Raw genomic sequence first — 14,915 nt, 5'->3', positions numbered from 1 at the left:
CGTCCGGGAGAGCCGCCCAGAAAATCGGAGGTCCGCGCGATAACGAGATGTAGCGAGATCAACGGATTACGATACGATTCTAATCGCGTTCGAATTTTATTTTATCAGACTCAAGATTCACAGCTCGAAAGTGTCGAGTGCCGATTGACGCGGCGTATCGGCATCTGATATCGCGCGAACTCGAGGGGCGCTACGAGGAATTTTAATTATTCCCACGGGAGAACCATCGTGAAAGGCTGTCGCGCCGGGTACCATATGCGAACCGACGTGCGCGAGGGTCGCGCGATAATATCTCTTCGTACATTATGCAGCTTTCTGGACAGCAATACGCGGCGATGGGGTCGCCGGCTTAACGTTATCGGACGGCCGCGACGATGGGCTGAATATTGCCTCGCGACGAGCTGCCGGCCGGAAGCTGTCGCGGTTACAAATTTGATTTTCATTGCCGGCGATGAGAACCCGCCGTGCATAAATCTTACGGTACAATCGGTCGGAGGACTATGAATAGCCGCCGCAACTTGCAGCTTTGCACGCCTATCTCGCTGAGCAACACGCGTTTGCAATTATTTATCTCATTGCGATAGACAGAGGGGTGCCCTTGCGTCGCGAGATTTCGCGAAAAAATATCGAGATATAATTCTCGAACAAATAAAAGAACGGAAGACGAATTAAAGTGCCTCGTCCCGAGCTGTTAATTAGAAAATACAAAACGAAGGGCGAGATTATGTTTGAATTATAAATACTCGGCGATCACTCCGCTCGTTGTTCCTTAAACGTCACGCGTGATAAGTTCATCGAGGGCGGGGAAAAACAACGCACGTGGCAATTACGTTACGTGTTGCGCTTCCACGTTTAATCACGGAGAAGGGGGAGGGGAGTTGCGCTTAATTGCCGGCTCGAGAAGACGATTAATTCGATCGTCGGAGTCACTCTCGACCGTCCGCTACAACACGCGCGATTCGCTGCGTTCGGTTCGATTCAACATGCGGTTTCGTTAGATCCCGAGATGAGCGAGGGGGGGGGAGAAAGGGAGAATTTCAGCTCGTCCACCCTGCGAGGCGAACGAATTTATAACCGACCTGGATAGGAGCCGCTGCGAAGCGGACTCTGTCAACAGCGCAATGACTCACGGCTCGTGCCCGAGTCGCCTATCAGCATCGCCTAGAGTTATAGCGGGTGCTCGACTATATGATTCAGCTGGCAATTGCGTTTCGCGATGCGCGTACCCGAAATAGATTTTCCGGAACGCGGAGAGACGCGCTGCGCTCTCGCGCGCATCCCGACGTCCTTAAAAGACCCGTTAACGTCGCGAAATAAAATGGAGACGAGGAGGAGGACGACAGATCTTTCGTCGAACTCGCGCATACTGCTCGCACACCGTTCGCTCGCTTCCACCACGTTTATTTGCATAATGCAACGCCGTATGTCGCGCGTATTCGAACGGGTCGAACGTTGACCAAGCCATTGTCGCACGCGAGTTAGCCAAGCGCCGACAATCACCGGTAATCATTCGCTGATGCATGACACTCCAAACCGGCCCGTGGTTGTCGCTCTAACGGGCCAGCCCCGCGCTTGACCTCCCGCGGTTCATTCACGAAGCCAGTTACGCGATTTTCGAATAATGATGCGGAAGGCGAGGACGCGAATTAACTTGCGCAGCCTAGCGCGTCGCATTCTTTAGGCGTGGTGACGGTAAATTGATTGAGGCGCTTGAAATACACGGAGATGTAATATTGAAATTAAATATATTCAATTATTATTATTATTTTTTAATATATAAATAATTTTTAAATTTATTTTATCGCAATTTTTAATCAATTGCACGAGACAAGACGAATTGATAATTTTTACTATTGACTTTAAAAGTGCATGGTCGTCGTTTTGGGGAGATTCTACCTGTCATAAATCGAGAGTTATCTTTTCTGATCCGTACTTTTGAAATTAACACCATAAAAGTGCCACGAGAAAATCCACAATGTGGTTTCAATGTTTTATTCAAGCACTCTGGCTTCGAGCACTTTTTTCGTCTCGTTATCTCCGGGTTATCTCCTCCAGAACTGTCGATTCACCGACCGATCGAGTTCGCGTTTATCAAAGCAAAATTGACAGTCACGAGAGACGAGCGGGAGGAATACGAAAAGACGATTCGCCCGCCCTTCGACTCGCGCTGCACCCTGGCCGTCGGGCGAAAGGTATTCGTGAGTGGCACATCCGGCCGGAAGTAGTTATCGTTTGAAGATCGAGCCGAGTGTTTTTCCAAGCGTTCCGCTTCTCCTCGCGATGTTATATGTCTTGGCGTCGCGTAACGTTGCCGCGTGCCTTTTTTCACCTCTTCCCTTACGAGGGTCGTTAAGATCGGAGACTGATGTGTCCTCGTAGCCTTTGCTTTTTCGAGTCCTGTTTGTCGACCCGGTTGCTCCGCTATGACAGGAAACTTAAGAGACTCGAACGTAATGAGTCGAGATAAACGCCGTTGAAATAAACGCCACGTGAAAGATAGTCTCGTATGCAGAAAATTTTTAACACTTCGAAACTAGTTGTTATTGTTGCCTCGCGGAAATTTTTGTATTTTAATTAATTCAAGTTTATTCTACACGTCGTTGAATAATTTCAGAGGACAGCGTGTTGGGTGAAAATTTTAACAGAATAAATACTTCTTAAGTTTTAATTATTTTAATTTAATCTCGGTATTTCAAGCGCATTTACTATCGCCGTTTATGTTATTTGCAAGGTTTCTCGCCGCAAATATTTTTTGTGTACTCTTTAGTAATCCTAACTTGTTTAGATTTTAAACCCACATTTTTTTTTTTTATTTTTTTTTTTACGCACGTTTACGCGGTCGTGAATCAAGTTGATTGCGAAAATCGGCAATTACACACCTGCGTCTTGCCGCTCTGGTTCCCACTGTTAGAGAAATTTGTTCTCACGCGGGCTCGTTCCCCTCGGCTTCTTCCGTCGTCGGTGGCGAGACTTTTGACCCAGAACGAGAAGGAGCAGCCGAGAATCGTCCCGAGCTCGGGCACGAGGAAGCGGTAAATATAACGTCGTTTCAGCGGCGCGTGAAGTGTCCGGAGCGAGCGAGTGCCATCGCGCGCGACCAGAAATAGTGACCGAGCTGCGTGCAGGTGCATTCTCTAAGCGATGCGTCTGTTTACGCGGCCCCGCTGCTCTTTCGTCTCGCCCTCATTGCTCTCGAATTATCGACGCGTTATACTTTGCCTCTCGTTACGAGAGGCAGGGTCGTTACGAACTGTTTATTACGAACTTCTTACGAGTTGTGTAAAAAAAATTTTTTTTTTTTTTTTTTTTATAAAATTAACAAAACAAAATATCAATAAATCAATTAAACTGATTGAATATTTAATTAATTTTTCGTAGCTGCCGCCGGGATAAATTTTCTGCGACCAGATGCACTTATGGTCTTCCAAGTGTGCATTTATTACGAAACAATGGCACTCGCAAAATTGTTATTGAAATCTGATTGAATCTGTGTATTATTTCGATCGGAATAAAATTTCGTGTAGCCCCCCTCCGTCGGATTTAAGAGCTTTGAGGCAATCTCTTTTAGCGATTTTTCGTCTTCCGGAAAAAAGCTCTCGAGCCCATCTGTGTGACTCGGCGCGTTATAATTTCCATAATTCGAACATTTTTGTGAAGCGCTCGATCACAGGTATGCATTTCGCCTCGCCAGTCGAGCCAATTGGGGTAGCGGGGAGGGCGACGGAAATGGGAGCTGCGATATGGATAAGCGCGCGAAAGGAGGGAATTGCGAGAGAACGGAAAAAAGGTGGGATACGCCGTTCCCTTTGTAACGGAGAGTGAAAGCCGTAGGGCGTTTTTTAACGTTCCGCGTTTTATCGCGCGATCCGCGCTCTCGCAAAGCACCTCCGCCCTCGGGAAAAAAAACGCGGATTCGCACGAAATGTGCATTAAGGGCGCATCTCTTTCCCACCTCGCCCTGCGTTTTCTGGCTGGAAAAACCGCGAGTGTCACACCCACCGAAGAGGGGAAATGTGGATTTTAATAAACGGGAGTACTCGCTGAAAGTCATTCGGGCTACCCGACGTTGAAGCCTTCTCTTTAAATCAAGCGTAAATGCGAGAGCAGTAAACGATAGAATCGTAAAACTCGACTGACTCGCTGATCAATTTTTTTTTTTTTCTTTTTAATGAAGAAGTTAATAAGTCACGAAAATATTTAACAAAGCGCGAATCTATTTTTTTTAATCAAAAGTATTAAAAAAATTTGGTTAATTTGTAAGAGAAAGAGCGGAAGGAGAAGCATGTGCTTTCACGTCCGTCGTGAATTGTACCTGCATCAGAGGTCAAAGGTTTTGCGCTCGCATAAGCCGATCATGTCATTTTTCGCGACTAGCCGAATGAGATCTCGTCGATGCAGGGATAGTCAGCCTCTTATGAAATATTTCGAGGCCTGTTAAGATCACGTCTCGCGGGAATTCAGCGGGATTTCGACGGCACCCCTGAATGCGCGAAACCCTTCGAAAACCGTTCGACAGCCATTCGACATTTCGGCTTACGGCTCGTTCATAAGTGAACGCGTACAAATGGACGGCGAGGGGAGAATCCGATTTCCAAGCACGGGAATTTAATAATTCTCGAGGTTTCACACAGAATGGCAAATCGCGTCGATGTCCACGACAATTATTTCAACTCTGTAATGAATCAACGCGGTATTTTTTTTTTAATTAATATCTTACAATTAAATTTTCTTTTTTTTTTAATACACAATATATTTTGCGGAATGATACCTATGCGCAATTATAATATATATAATTCTAAATTTCGTACAAACGTTATTGATCGAGACATAAAACAAACGTTTAAACAATAAAATAGTATCAGCTGTTATCGTTCACGGAGGTATTTTTTATAAGGCCGCTATCGTCCGTAACGCCGAACGCCAATAATTTTGATTCTCGATTTCGATCCTCTGAAATATTACGTTACATTACATACGAGGATAACACGCACGTGGTGGTTGCAAGTGCGTTGGAAATAATTGCGCGTCCTTCCCAACGTTCTCGTTAGCGAGCCGCACGACGCGCAAACCGCGGCGACACATTGCGAGTCGACGTAGAGAGCCCGTGCTCTCTCGCGCGGAGAAGGAATATAATGTTACATCGCGAAGACGAAGAGACCCGACGCCCGCTAATGCACGTGCACATCCGACACCGGCTCCGTTCGAGGAATATTCGCATGGCGGGTGTACCGTTACCGGCTTTGCAGACTGCTGCACCTCGGTCTATCGCGGATTATGCAGCGTGCAAACAGGAAGAAGGAGCGCTCCTTCGGTGAATCGCGTGGTTACTCTGTCACCCGAGTCCTCCCAATCGCCGAGAATTTACGATTGGCTCTCTTGCGCCCTTAAAATCAAATCGCGATAAAAGTACTCCTCGCTAACATTTTTCCGAAAAAGAGTTTTGATTTAAATCGTTTTAATCAAATTATCTATTCATTGAAATGTATTTTTTATTTGAATTTGTAAAGATTTTTAATTAAAACATTTTTTATCGAGGCTATTTTTTTTTCTTTTTTCTTTCTATTTTTTTATTTTTTTTTTAAATTAACATCGGGATGTTCCTTTATTAAATTAGTTTAAATCGCCGAGATTTTAACTTGTAATATAATCTGTCTGGCAACGGACTAACCGAGCAACGTAAGCGGCTTAGAATTATGACAATTCTCGAATTGTGGCATTAATCTACCGGGCTACCCGCAGCAAAATGCGACTGCACGATCGTTACGCGACTGGCATTTTTGCCCGGGCAGCTATTTTATTTCTCCGTCGACTCTCTTTCAAAGGCGCCCGCCGTTTCCGCTGTTTTTTATTCCCGCTGCCGACACGGGCAGCGCGAAATAACTCGTTTTCGGCCATTGCGCCTCGCGAACGTCGGAAGACGTCACGTTGTAATTTTTACGATGCATAAAGGCGACCACCGCCGACGGTCGACAAATTGGGTTTCTCGAGCAAGAGAACGTCTCGCACAACAACGACGACGACGCTGTTGTAGACGACGCTTCTGTGCTCCAATTCGCGACGCGTGAATTTCCGAGATTGCCCGATTCGCCTGTGCAATATTCGAAGCTGTCTCTTGTCTCTCTCTTTTTTTTTTTTTTTTCTCTCTCCAATCTTTCTCAGTTACGACTTAACGACCCAGCAATTGAGCGAAGTTACACGAGAAAGCAAACGACACCGCTGAAAAAGGGGACAAACGGTGCGGCTAAGTGTCGCCGTGCGTTTCGCGGAGCTCCTTTTCAGATGCGCGGCTTTTATCGCGGGGAAGAAAGAACGAGTGACATTTGTGAAAAGGATTTCAAAGCCCGGAATCCTCTTTCTCTCTCTTTCTGCAATTCGTCACGATTGACGCGGTGCGACTTCCACGCGAAGGGGAAGAAATATTTTTCCCGTTGCGCGCCAACGGCGCTCTATCACGCCTTAATCCCTCGTAAATTGTATTTCCTGAACGAAATTTCGAATGCGGCTGAACTCTATAAACACCGCGGCGCGAAAAGGTTAACGTCGCACGTCACGGTAGAAGATTTCTCGCTTCGCGCCGATAATGAGACACACGTCTCGTTATCTTTTCCCCTTGTAAACGCGAGGTCCAGAAATAAGACCGCGGTTTTAAGTATCGCGGCAATCGTTTATTCGCCCGAGGCAACGGTAAGGAAAATTGATTGTCGGACTTTCGCGAACCCCTTTGTCCGGGCCGGGCGTGAAAGAGGCGTTCGTCGAACGCGAACGCGGATCGGTAAATCACCGGGGGAGACCGTCGACTTCTCGGCGTGCAGCCGGGTGCAACGATCATCGGTAGGCACGGTCCAGCGGCTGCGCGCAGAAATACCGAGGCGCGTGACTCTAAGTGCTCCGTAATAGACTTTTGGGAAACGGGCGGTTTTAGAATTTCAGCGAGGGTGACTCACCCACCCTTCATTCCGCGCGAGAATGCGAGGAAGAGGGTCAGCGAGATTTCGCTGGGCCTCTTCCATACGGGCGCAGCTGTCGCGCGACGGGTATACGCGCGTGTCCCATGGCGGCGCGTAAATTCGGAGTCCGGTTGAAGCGAGCCCATTAATTCCTCGGCCATCTCATTTAAGTTTGCTTACAAAATACGTCGCTCCCGGATGGCGTGTCGCGATAAGCCCGCGGCACTTATCTCGTATCGTATCGCGGAGAACCGGGAAGAGACTCGCGAATCGTACCCGATACTTTGGTTTGTAAGAATTCATCTGTGACTTAGTTGAAAATGTTCGGCAAACTTTTTAAAATTTGTTAAATTATTTTATTATTAATTTTTTTTCTTTTTATTTTTTTTTCTTTTTTTTTTACTGAATTCAGGATACTTGTTTATTAAAATTTCTTTGAAGTTAAAAATGACTGCGTCGGAAATTTAACATTCTACGCCGAGTATCGAAAACGTCTCACGCATACAGTAATAGCGAAACTTCCTGGTTCTCAAAACAGTTCGTGCACGCATTCGCGGGCGAGCGTGAACACGCACGCACGCACGCCCGCGCATCTCCTCGCTGCTTCGAGCGCACGCCATGGAAGATCAAAGTCACTCGTGCTAGATATTTCATCGCAAACGTCTGAGCGGCTGCCAAGAGCTCCAAATGCGGAGGTCTGAGAGGATTTGCGAGCGGAAGCGAGCGAGAGAGGAGCAAAAACACCACCGAGCGGATTCGCGTAAGCGGACGGGGCTGCGCGATCTGTCTCCACGATCGACGGCTATTGTTTCCCGACTGAGCTTTTCGTAAAACGTAGAGAAGCACGAAAATATAAAAATATCCGCAAACTGCTCTGGAAACGTTTATTAATAATTTATATTTATAAAAAGTTCGATAGCAGCTCCGCTTCGGTCGAAACTCGGGATCGCGAGAGCCTCGTTTCTATTCAGCCTCTTGCAATTTTAAATCATGTCTTCGTGACGTTTCCACGCGCGTAAAGATACATATTCCTAGGTGCGTGAACTCGTAACTTTATTCTCATCTAATTTCATTCCGCAGTCACCGCGCGCGCGCCCCCGTAATATTTAACTCGTCAAATTATTATTCCGTCGAACTCCGCGGCTTGTGAATTATTCGCGGCTTGTTAGCTCACGTCGGCTGCCAGAATCAACGGTCGATATTTAGTCGACGGCCGGATGAAATATGAATATTGAAGTCGCGGTGCATTGAGCGCAAGCGGAATACGTACGTGCGAAATCACGGCTTTTGCGCAACGCAGCTTCCCGGTCCTTCTCATCTCGCGCGACACTCTCGGCCGTAAGAGCCCCCGCGGCTTCTCGTATTCGCGCGCGAAAGCGCATCTCGATCGGAGGCCCCCTCGTGTTCGCGGAGGATTTACGCGCGCGTGCCTAACGGGCTTCTCTAATCGTTTATCGGCTGACACGCGCGAATGTTAAATCGAGGCTCGTTTGCTTTCAATCGAGCGGGCATGATTACGTTGTAAGTCGAGATGGAAAGTGCGCGAATAATGGGAAATTGCGTTTCTCCCCCTCGCGAGAAGCTCTTGGCTCTCAGATGTGAATTAATTATTAGTGTAATTATGTACAAGTGAATTGTGTCGCGTGTAAAAATTAATTGCCACGCGTTATTTGAGGTTTGACGGCGGACCCGAACAGAGCTGTCCCGATCGATCAGCCCTCGGCTTTCGAATACTAATTTAACCAACAATAATTTCGTTTATGTTACAGGGCTTCCAGCGGCCGTGGACCCGATTCACCCCTAAGCTCGGATCTGGCACTTGACAAACCTCGCGCCATACCGTCCCCCAGGTAAGTTCATTAATATTACAACTGTGCAACTATGTTCCGAGTAGTTAATTAATACTTTATAAACAATCTTTAATATTTTAAAGTCTTTTATTTTGTATTAAATAATTTTTTTTATATTTAATCGTCATTATTAGGTAAAAGAATATTTTTACGTTTGTATTCGGGCTCGTTAAAAATATTAAATTTCTCACCTTTTTTTCCTTCTCAAACTTTGTTTTAAAATCGTTTCCATCAATTGTATATTTTGTAGAATGTATATGAATAAAAAAAAGAACTCGTTAAAATTATCTGATACAAGGCACCATCTATCGCCGATGGAGCGTTCTAAGGGAGGTTTTACCCTCTGTTGCAGGCAAATTCATCCCCTATACGGGGAGAAAGCCGGCCTTTTGGGCTACTGCGATACGGTCGGTAACACGGAAAATTTTCCACCAGCCCCCAACATCGTGGTAGAGGGTGGCAGAATCGAATTCGTGCGCCCTTCGCAAGATGGCACAACGACACCACGAAGGAACACTATGTCGAGAGCTTCGCAAACCTTCAACGAGCAGCAGGAGAAGTCCGATCCCGCCAAGGTTTGATACATTAAGATTCATTTTTTGCTTTTAACGTAATTTAAACGTTTCGGTAAAAAAAATCTCGAAACAATTGTGATAAAGTCTAATAATAACTTAATAACTTACGAGAATAATTATCTCAAAATTATTTTATATATTATATAAATTGCTGATACTTTCATTAAACGCTTTCTCATAGATTGCTTGCATAGCTCTTATAAGACTTTGATATCGAGTGGCTTCTCGGCCGAAGGGGGCAGGGAACTTTTAAGCCCTAATCACGAACGTCGGAATCGGGCGTAACGAGATTTGTCGACGGCGATTTCTGTGTCCTGACAAATCAAATCTGTTCGGCTCTTTGCGCTCGGGGTCTCGCTCTTGAAATTTCCACCTCGCGTTCGATCTCGCGTCGCTCAAAGCTTCGGTCACCGGTCGCGGACTCGCGGCTAACCCTTTACACCCTTCATGTTGTATTCATTCGACGTAATTGATTTCCTCGACAGACGGGGGTGACGTAGGATCTCCATAGTAAATTGGATCGCATCTCCTTCCTCTCTCTCTCTCCCTTTCTCTCGCTCTCTCTCGTGTTACCTCTCCCCGTCATCATTAGGGCACCAGAAGAGAGGATATTCGCTGCACGCGCCAATACAGCGATTACTCCAAAATTAACGATGTTTCGCGTGCTACGTAACGTCGACAACGACGAGGCCGGCGACAGTGGACTTAACGAGTTAATGAAATTCATTTGACCCTCCTCTCACGCGCGCGCAGTGACTTTATAAAGCACGACAGATATTAAACTCAACGTCACGAGCAATCGCATTTGCATGAGTTTAATCGAGGCGTTTCCTCGCCTCTTTTCTTCTTAACAAAGACGCCGGGGATTTAAGCTACAGGAAATCTCTCTGAGTGACCGGCGGAATATTCGCCTTATCTCGAATCAAGTTTGAATAACAGTCGCAGATCCCGTTTCCTCCCTCTCCCCCCTTTTTTTTTTATTAAACGTTTTTCGTTATGCGATACATTGGAATTATAATTCGCGAAAAATTTGTACACGGCTTCGAAACCGTAAAATAAATTTTATTTGCGCATACGCTAAACAACCCTCGAACTGAATTAACTTGCCGGTTATATTGCGTATAGAAACTTTGTTCCAATTCAATCGCCGCGAAATGCAATTTACGTTTAAAACGAGCGCATCCTGGAAAAAGTTGTTGAACATAACAATTTTATTCGCGATTTAATTTCCTCGATTTTGATTGCTTCCTGACGAAATTTTCAGCTGAAAATGTTATCCCGTGTTTATCAAACCTGTCCTGATTGAAACTGATTTAAATTAACGGTTCGACAATTTTCCGCGATATAATATATATATTATATATATATATTTTTTTTTAATATTAAATTTAAGGTAGAATTTGTTAATTGATAGTAATTCCGCGAGTTTCATTGAATTATAATTTTTTTTTTTTTTTTAAATGAATATATCTTGCGGTAGATTTACAGGATCACGTTACCTTGTGATCGGGGCGATATAGAGATATTCACGTCCGATTAATGCGCCGAGATAGCCCGACGTCTGTGCTCTCGTTCCGCACGCCCGGCATTAATTATTCCATTGAACATCACGTGTCCGCCGAACTCATTGCGTCAATTTTATCATACGACTTATTAACAGTGCGGTGTAACGTTTTCCGACGGGCGCACAAAAGCGCGCGCGTTATTCATTCGGACAGCCGTAGAAGGTTTCCGACAATGCCCGGCGGCCTTGAATGAGAGCTCGCCGAAAGAAGTTGTAGGAGCGATCAGTTATTGTGTCCGTTCCGCGTTTTCGACGATGAGCACGCCAGCCGGGTTCTCGGGGCCCGGCAACTTTTCCCATCCGACCCTCGACTGCATCGATCTCGCGGCGAACTCTTTCGGCTCCTCGGGAATCGAAATGTCGTTAAATTATCCGTAACTGGACCTTCGAGACTCGTTTTTTTTTCTTTTATTTTTTTTTTGTTCCCCCGTTCCAGCCAGAGCTGTGCATTCAACGTGAGTTAAAAATTTAAGTGCCATGCCATTTTTTTTTCTCCCACAAAAGTTTTTGCGCTTTCGTTAAACATACGATTAATTACGTTTCCGTCGTTTGACGAGCGATCGACGCGTGGACCGTCTTGACGAAAGATTAATCGGATTGAAAGTGGTATCCTCCCTCAAAATTGAACAACTTGATTATGCAAATTCTATCCGGGCGAACTCCGTCGACGCGATTTCAAATTGGATTTCGGTCATGGATTTACGACGCCCTGCTACTTCCCGCCACGATAATATTTTCGTCACGGGCAAAAATATTAACTTTCAATTTGCATCATAATAGCGTTCGAACCAGGCCTCCCCCCGGGTAATGAGCAGCGGGGGGATACCCCGGTGAAAGGGTACGGGAATCAAAAAGTCGCGACTCAGTCCGGTTCAGATTCGCGGGAGGTTCGTGCCTAGTCAGGTTAATATGCTAATTGCCGCATTCAAACGGCGGAACTAATTGAATTAAGCGATGTAAAAAGTTTCCGCCTGGAAATTAGCATGAATTAGAAGAGTCGCGCTACTTTGCCATCCTATCGGTAGGCCGCGCCGTACACGGAGCGCGCGCTGCCGATTCACTCGAAAGTCATCTTGCCGTAAAAATAATTGTTCCTTCTTTACAGAGCGTATCGGGTTGTAAATCGTCGATTTCTTGCGTACTGAATGCAACGCCTGTAAACTTATTTTGTAATCCTTCGACGTGCGAACCTAACTTTTTTCTCTTCCGCGTGCTCTTCCGCGTCGTCAAATGTAGTCGGGAATCTCTCGCGAACTCGCCGAGGAGATTCAACGTCGACAAGTCTCCCCCCTCGCCGATATGACGCGCGTGACAAGCGGCACGTCGGATAAGATGGGAAAACGCGTCTCTCTTTCCATATATTACCCTAGGCGCATTGTGCGCGGGAGATCGCCGGGAAAAAGCCGCCTAGATGCCGACATCCGGTGAAAACGATACGGCGGAGATTGGCAGGCCGGATCGACTCGACGCGGCGTCCCGTGAAACGAGAGGGAATACACCGCACCGCGCGCAATACGCGCTTCGTGTCGGGACACGCGTTTTCTCCCTTCCTGAAAACGCCGCGGTTTTCCTTCGTGACGGACAGTCCCATATTGTATCCGCTGCGGCGGACGCGGGCTTTGAACGACAGCGACAATAGTAGTAGGCGTCGCCGATACGCGAGAGCCGACTCGTTTCGAGCCGACGGGCGTACCGAATAAAGGCCGGAATTTCGGCTGACGAGCACCGTCCGTGACTACTTCGCAGGGCCGCAATCGCCGTTCGCCAACGTCCCGCGAAAAGAAATTCGAGATATACTCTCACTCCAATTTATTCCCAACTTTTTCTCCGAATAAATTATTACAAATAATAATTGCAAAACGGAGCGAGAAACGTTTTTTTATTAGAATTTTATTTAAATATAAATTTATCTTGAAAATTATTTAGACCGACGATTCGTATTGTAAAGAAAAAAAGAAAATATGTTACATATAATTAAGATTGAGGTTGATATTTTTGTTCGTTGCGGATAAAAGATAAAAAGTATATTTACGAGTTAAAAAAAAAAGAGTCTCGAGGGCTTGTGACTTAATTAGTTTTCTCGCAGTTAAGAACTTTTTCCACGCTCGAACGAGTATGTAATTTAAGTGGCGTTAAATAACTAGCTGCGGTGCATCGGTAATTTTATCTTGATATATTTAACGTCTTTAGAGGTGCTATTGCGTCGATGGAGCTCGGCGCGCAAAAGGTTCCTTTGTAGCAATTGCAGTTGCGTCGCTGCAACGGCAGCACGCGCGTTCGCGTGAATGCACGCGCGGCGTCGCCGGCTTTATCGCACTGCGATGCCCATTGTTTCGTTATGCCGCGATCATCGTTGCAAAAATACGATGGGTAGCTACCGTTTTATCGCGCATGACGAGCCGAAAGAGATGATCGCGGGGATCCTTTGATACGCGGAATTTTGTGCATTTAATTAACGCCTGCGATAATTCGCGGATTTAACGTTTATTAATATTTTGCGCACCTAAATTTAAAAAAAAAAAAAGGAAAAAAAAAAGTGGAATTTACACGAGACAATGAGATTGTATTCTGAATCAATCAGATTAGCTAGATAAATTTCCAGTCCAGGAGTTAATTTTGACTGACGTTCGAGATCGCAGTTTGCGTTATATCGCGATACGGTATTGATATTTTAATTATTGAAATTCACAAATTACCGTAATAGGAGTTTTTAGGTCGATGCACATCTGGTAGCGGTTTCACCTCGTTTTCATAGACTATAAATATCGCCGCAATCACATGGCGCATTATTCATAATATTGAATGGGGCGCGTGACGTTTTCAAAAGGCGGAAATACGCTCGGCCGTGTAATGCATCATTAATATCTCGCCGCGGAAATCGCGGGCTCCGCGCAATTACTACACTGCGTGAACGCAATTAGAAATCTCTAATCTCGCGTCGTGCGATTCGCTACGTAGGTGCTTGCGTGAATTTCTGCATAATTAATACTTTAAGTGGGCATTTAAAAGACTCCCGCGGCGAAGAGCATCCAGCGCGTGGAACGTTTCTCGCTGTGAAATAAATAAGGCCAGAGTTTTACGAAAATAAAAAGGACTTTCTTTTTCTTTCGGTATTATCAACCCGACGTAATAATAACTCGACGACACGGTGAATGGTATAGCGCGTCATTTTTGCGACGCGATCAACGGAACATTTTTCGAACACGACGATTTCGCACGCACTGTAAATTACCTTATTAGATAAGATGAAATCTCGCGTCCCTTTTACTAAGCACCGAAGATACATCACTGTCATTACGATATGATGGATGGTGCACTTACAGCATCGGGGTAATATATTACTTGTATAGGTATCTCTAATTAATTATACGGCATATTCCGCGAGCACCGCGTTTTCCTTCGTTTACAGATATTTCGACAAATTCAAAAGCGTCTCCTATTCAACTTTGCGGCAAAACTATAATTCATCGCGCCACTTTCCTACCCAGCGGCCGCCTCGATGATTAGGAAGAAACTTGCGCGGTCGCCTACGTCAATTAGGAAAAAAAAAATTCTTTTCTTTTTAATTCTCGATTCCTCCGTGGTTCAGAGATCGCGAATGCTACACGCTCGTGCGGGAAGATGTAATTTTTGCATCTGTGGGACAAGTGAAAGCACGTCGATTTTTGCACGCGTCGACAAATCTGCATTGTTCTCTTTGTTATACGTACGTGGTGAAACGAATTAATTACTATAGAAATTATCAAACGAGAAGGCAGGATAGAGGTTTCGCGATGAGAAGCGAAACTTTATCGGCTCGCTTTCCAATTAACGTGCGCGCGAGGCTCTTCGATTAATTAAAGTACAATGGAAAGTATACGAGCAGCGCTTTTTCGTGTTCGCCCGGGTAAGGCCGTTGTCCTCGTTAATTAGTGCGCGTGCGAGGCACGCGCATAATTGTCGGGAGTTTATACGCGACTAATTATAAACCCCCTAATTA

General features: G+C 45.6%; 1 protein-coding gene across 5 annotated transcripts in view; it reads left to right on the top strand.

The window, feature by feature from the left end:
• LOC139108883 (uncharacterized) overlaps positions 1-14,915 on the top strand; it is a 170,514-nt gene that overhangs the window by 59,168 nt on the left and 96,431 nt on the right. For all 5 annotated transcript variants that reach the window (XM_070667532.1, XM_070667530.1, XM_070667531.1 and 2 more), the window contains 2 exons: positions 8,717-8,797; positions 9,150-9,372. In XM_070667532.1, the coding sequence (XP_070523633.1) occupies positions 8,717-8,797; positions 9,150-9,372 (304 nt within the window). The remainder of the gene's footprint in view (positions 1-8,716; positions 8,798-9,149; positions 9,373-14,915) is intronic.

This window comes from Cardiocondyla obscurior, linkage group LG16 (genome assembly GCF_019399895.1).
Source record: "Cardiocondyla obscurior isolate alpha-2009 linkage group LG16, Cobs3.1, whole genome shotgun sequence".
Lineage (NCBI taxonomy): Eukaryota > Metazoa > Arthropoda > Insecta > Hymenoptera > Formicidae > Cardiocondyla > Cardiocondyla obscurior.
This window is presented reverse-complemented; position numbering and strand designations above follow the sequence as displayed.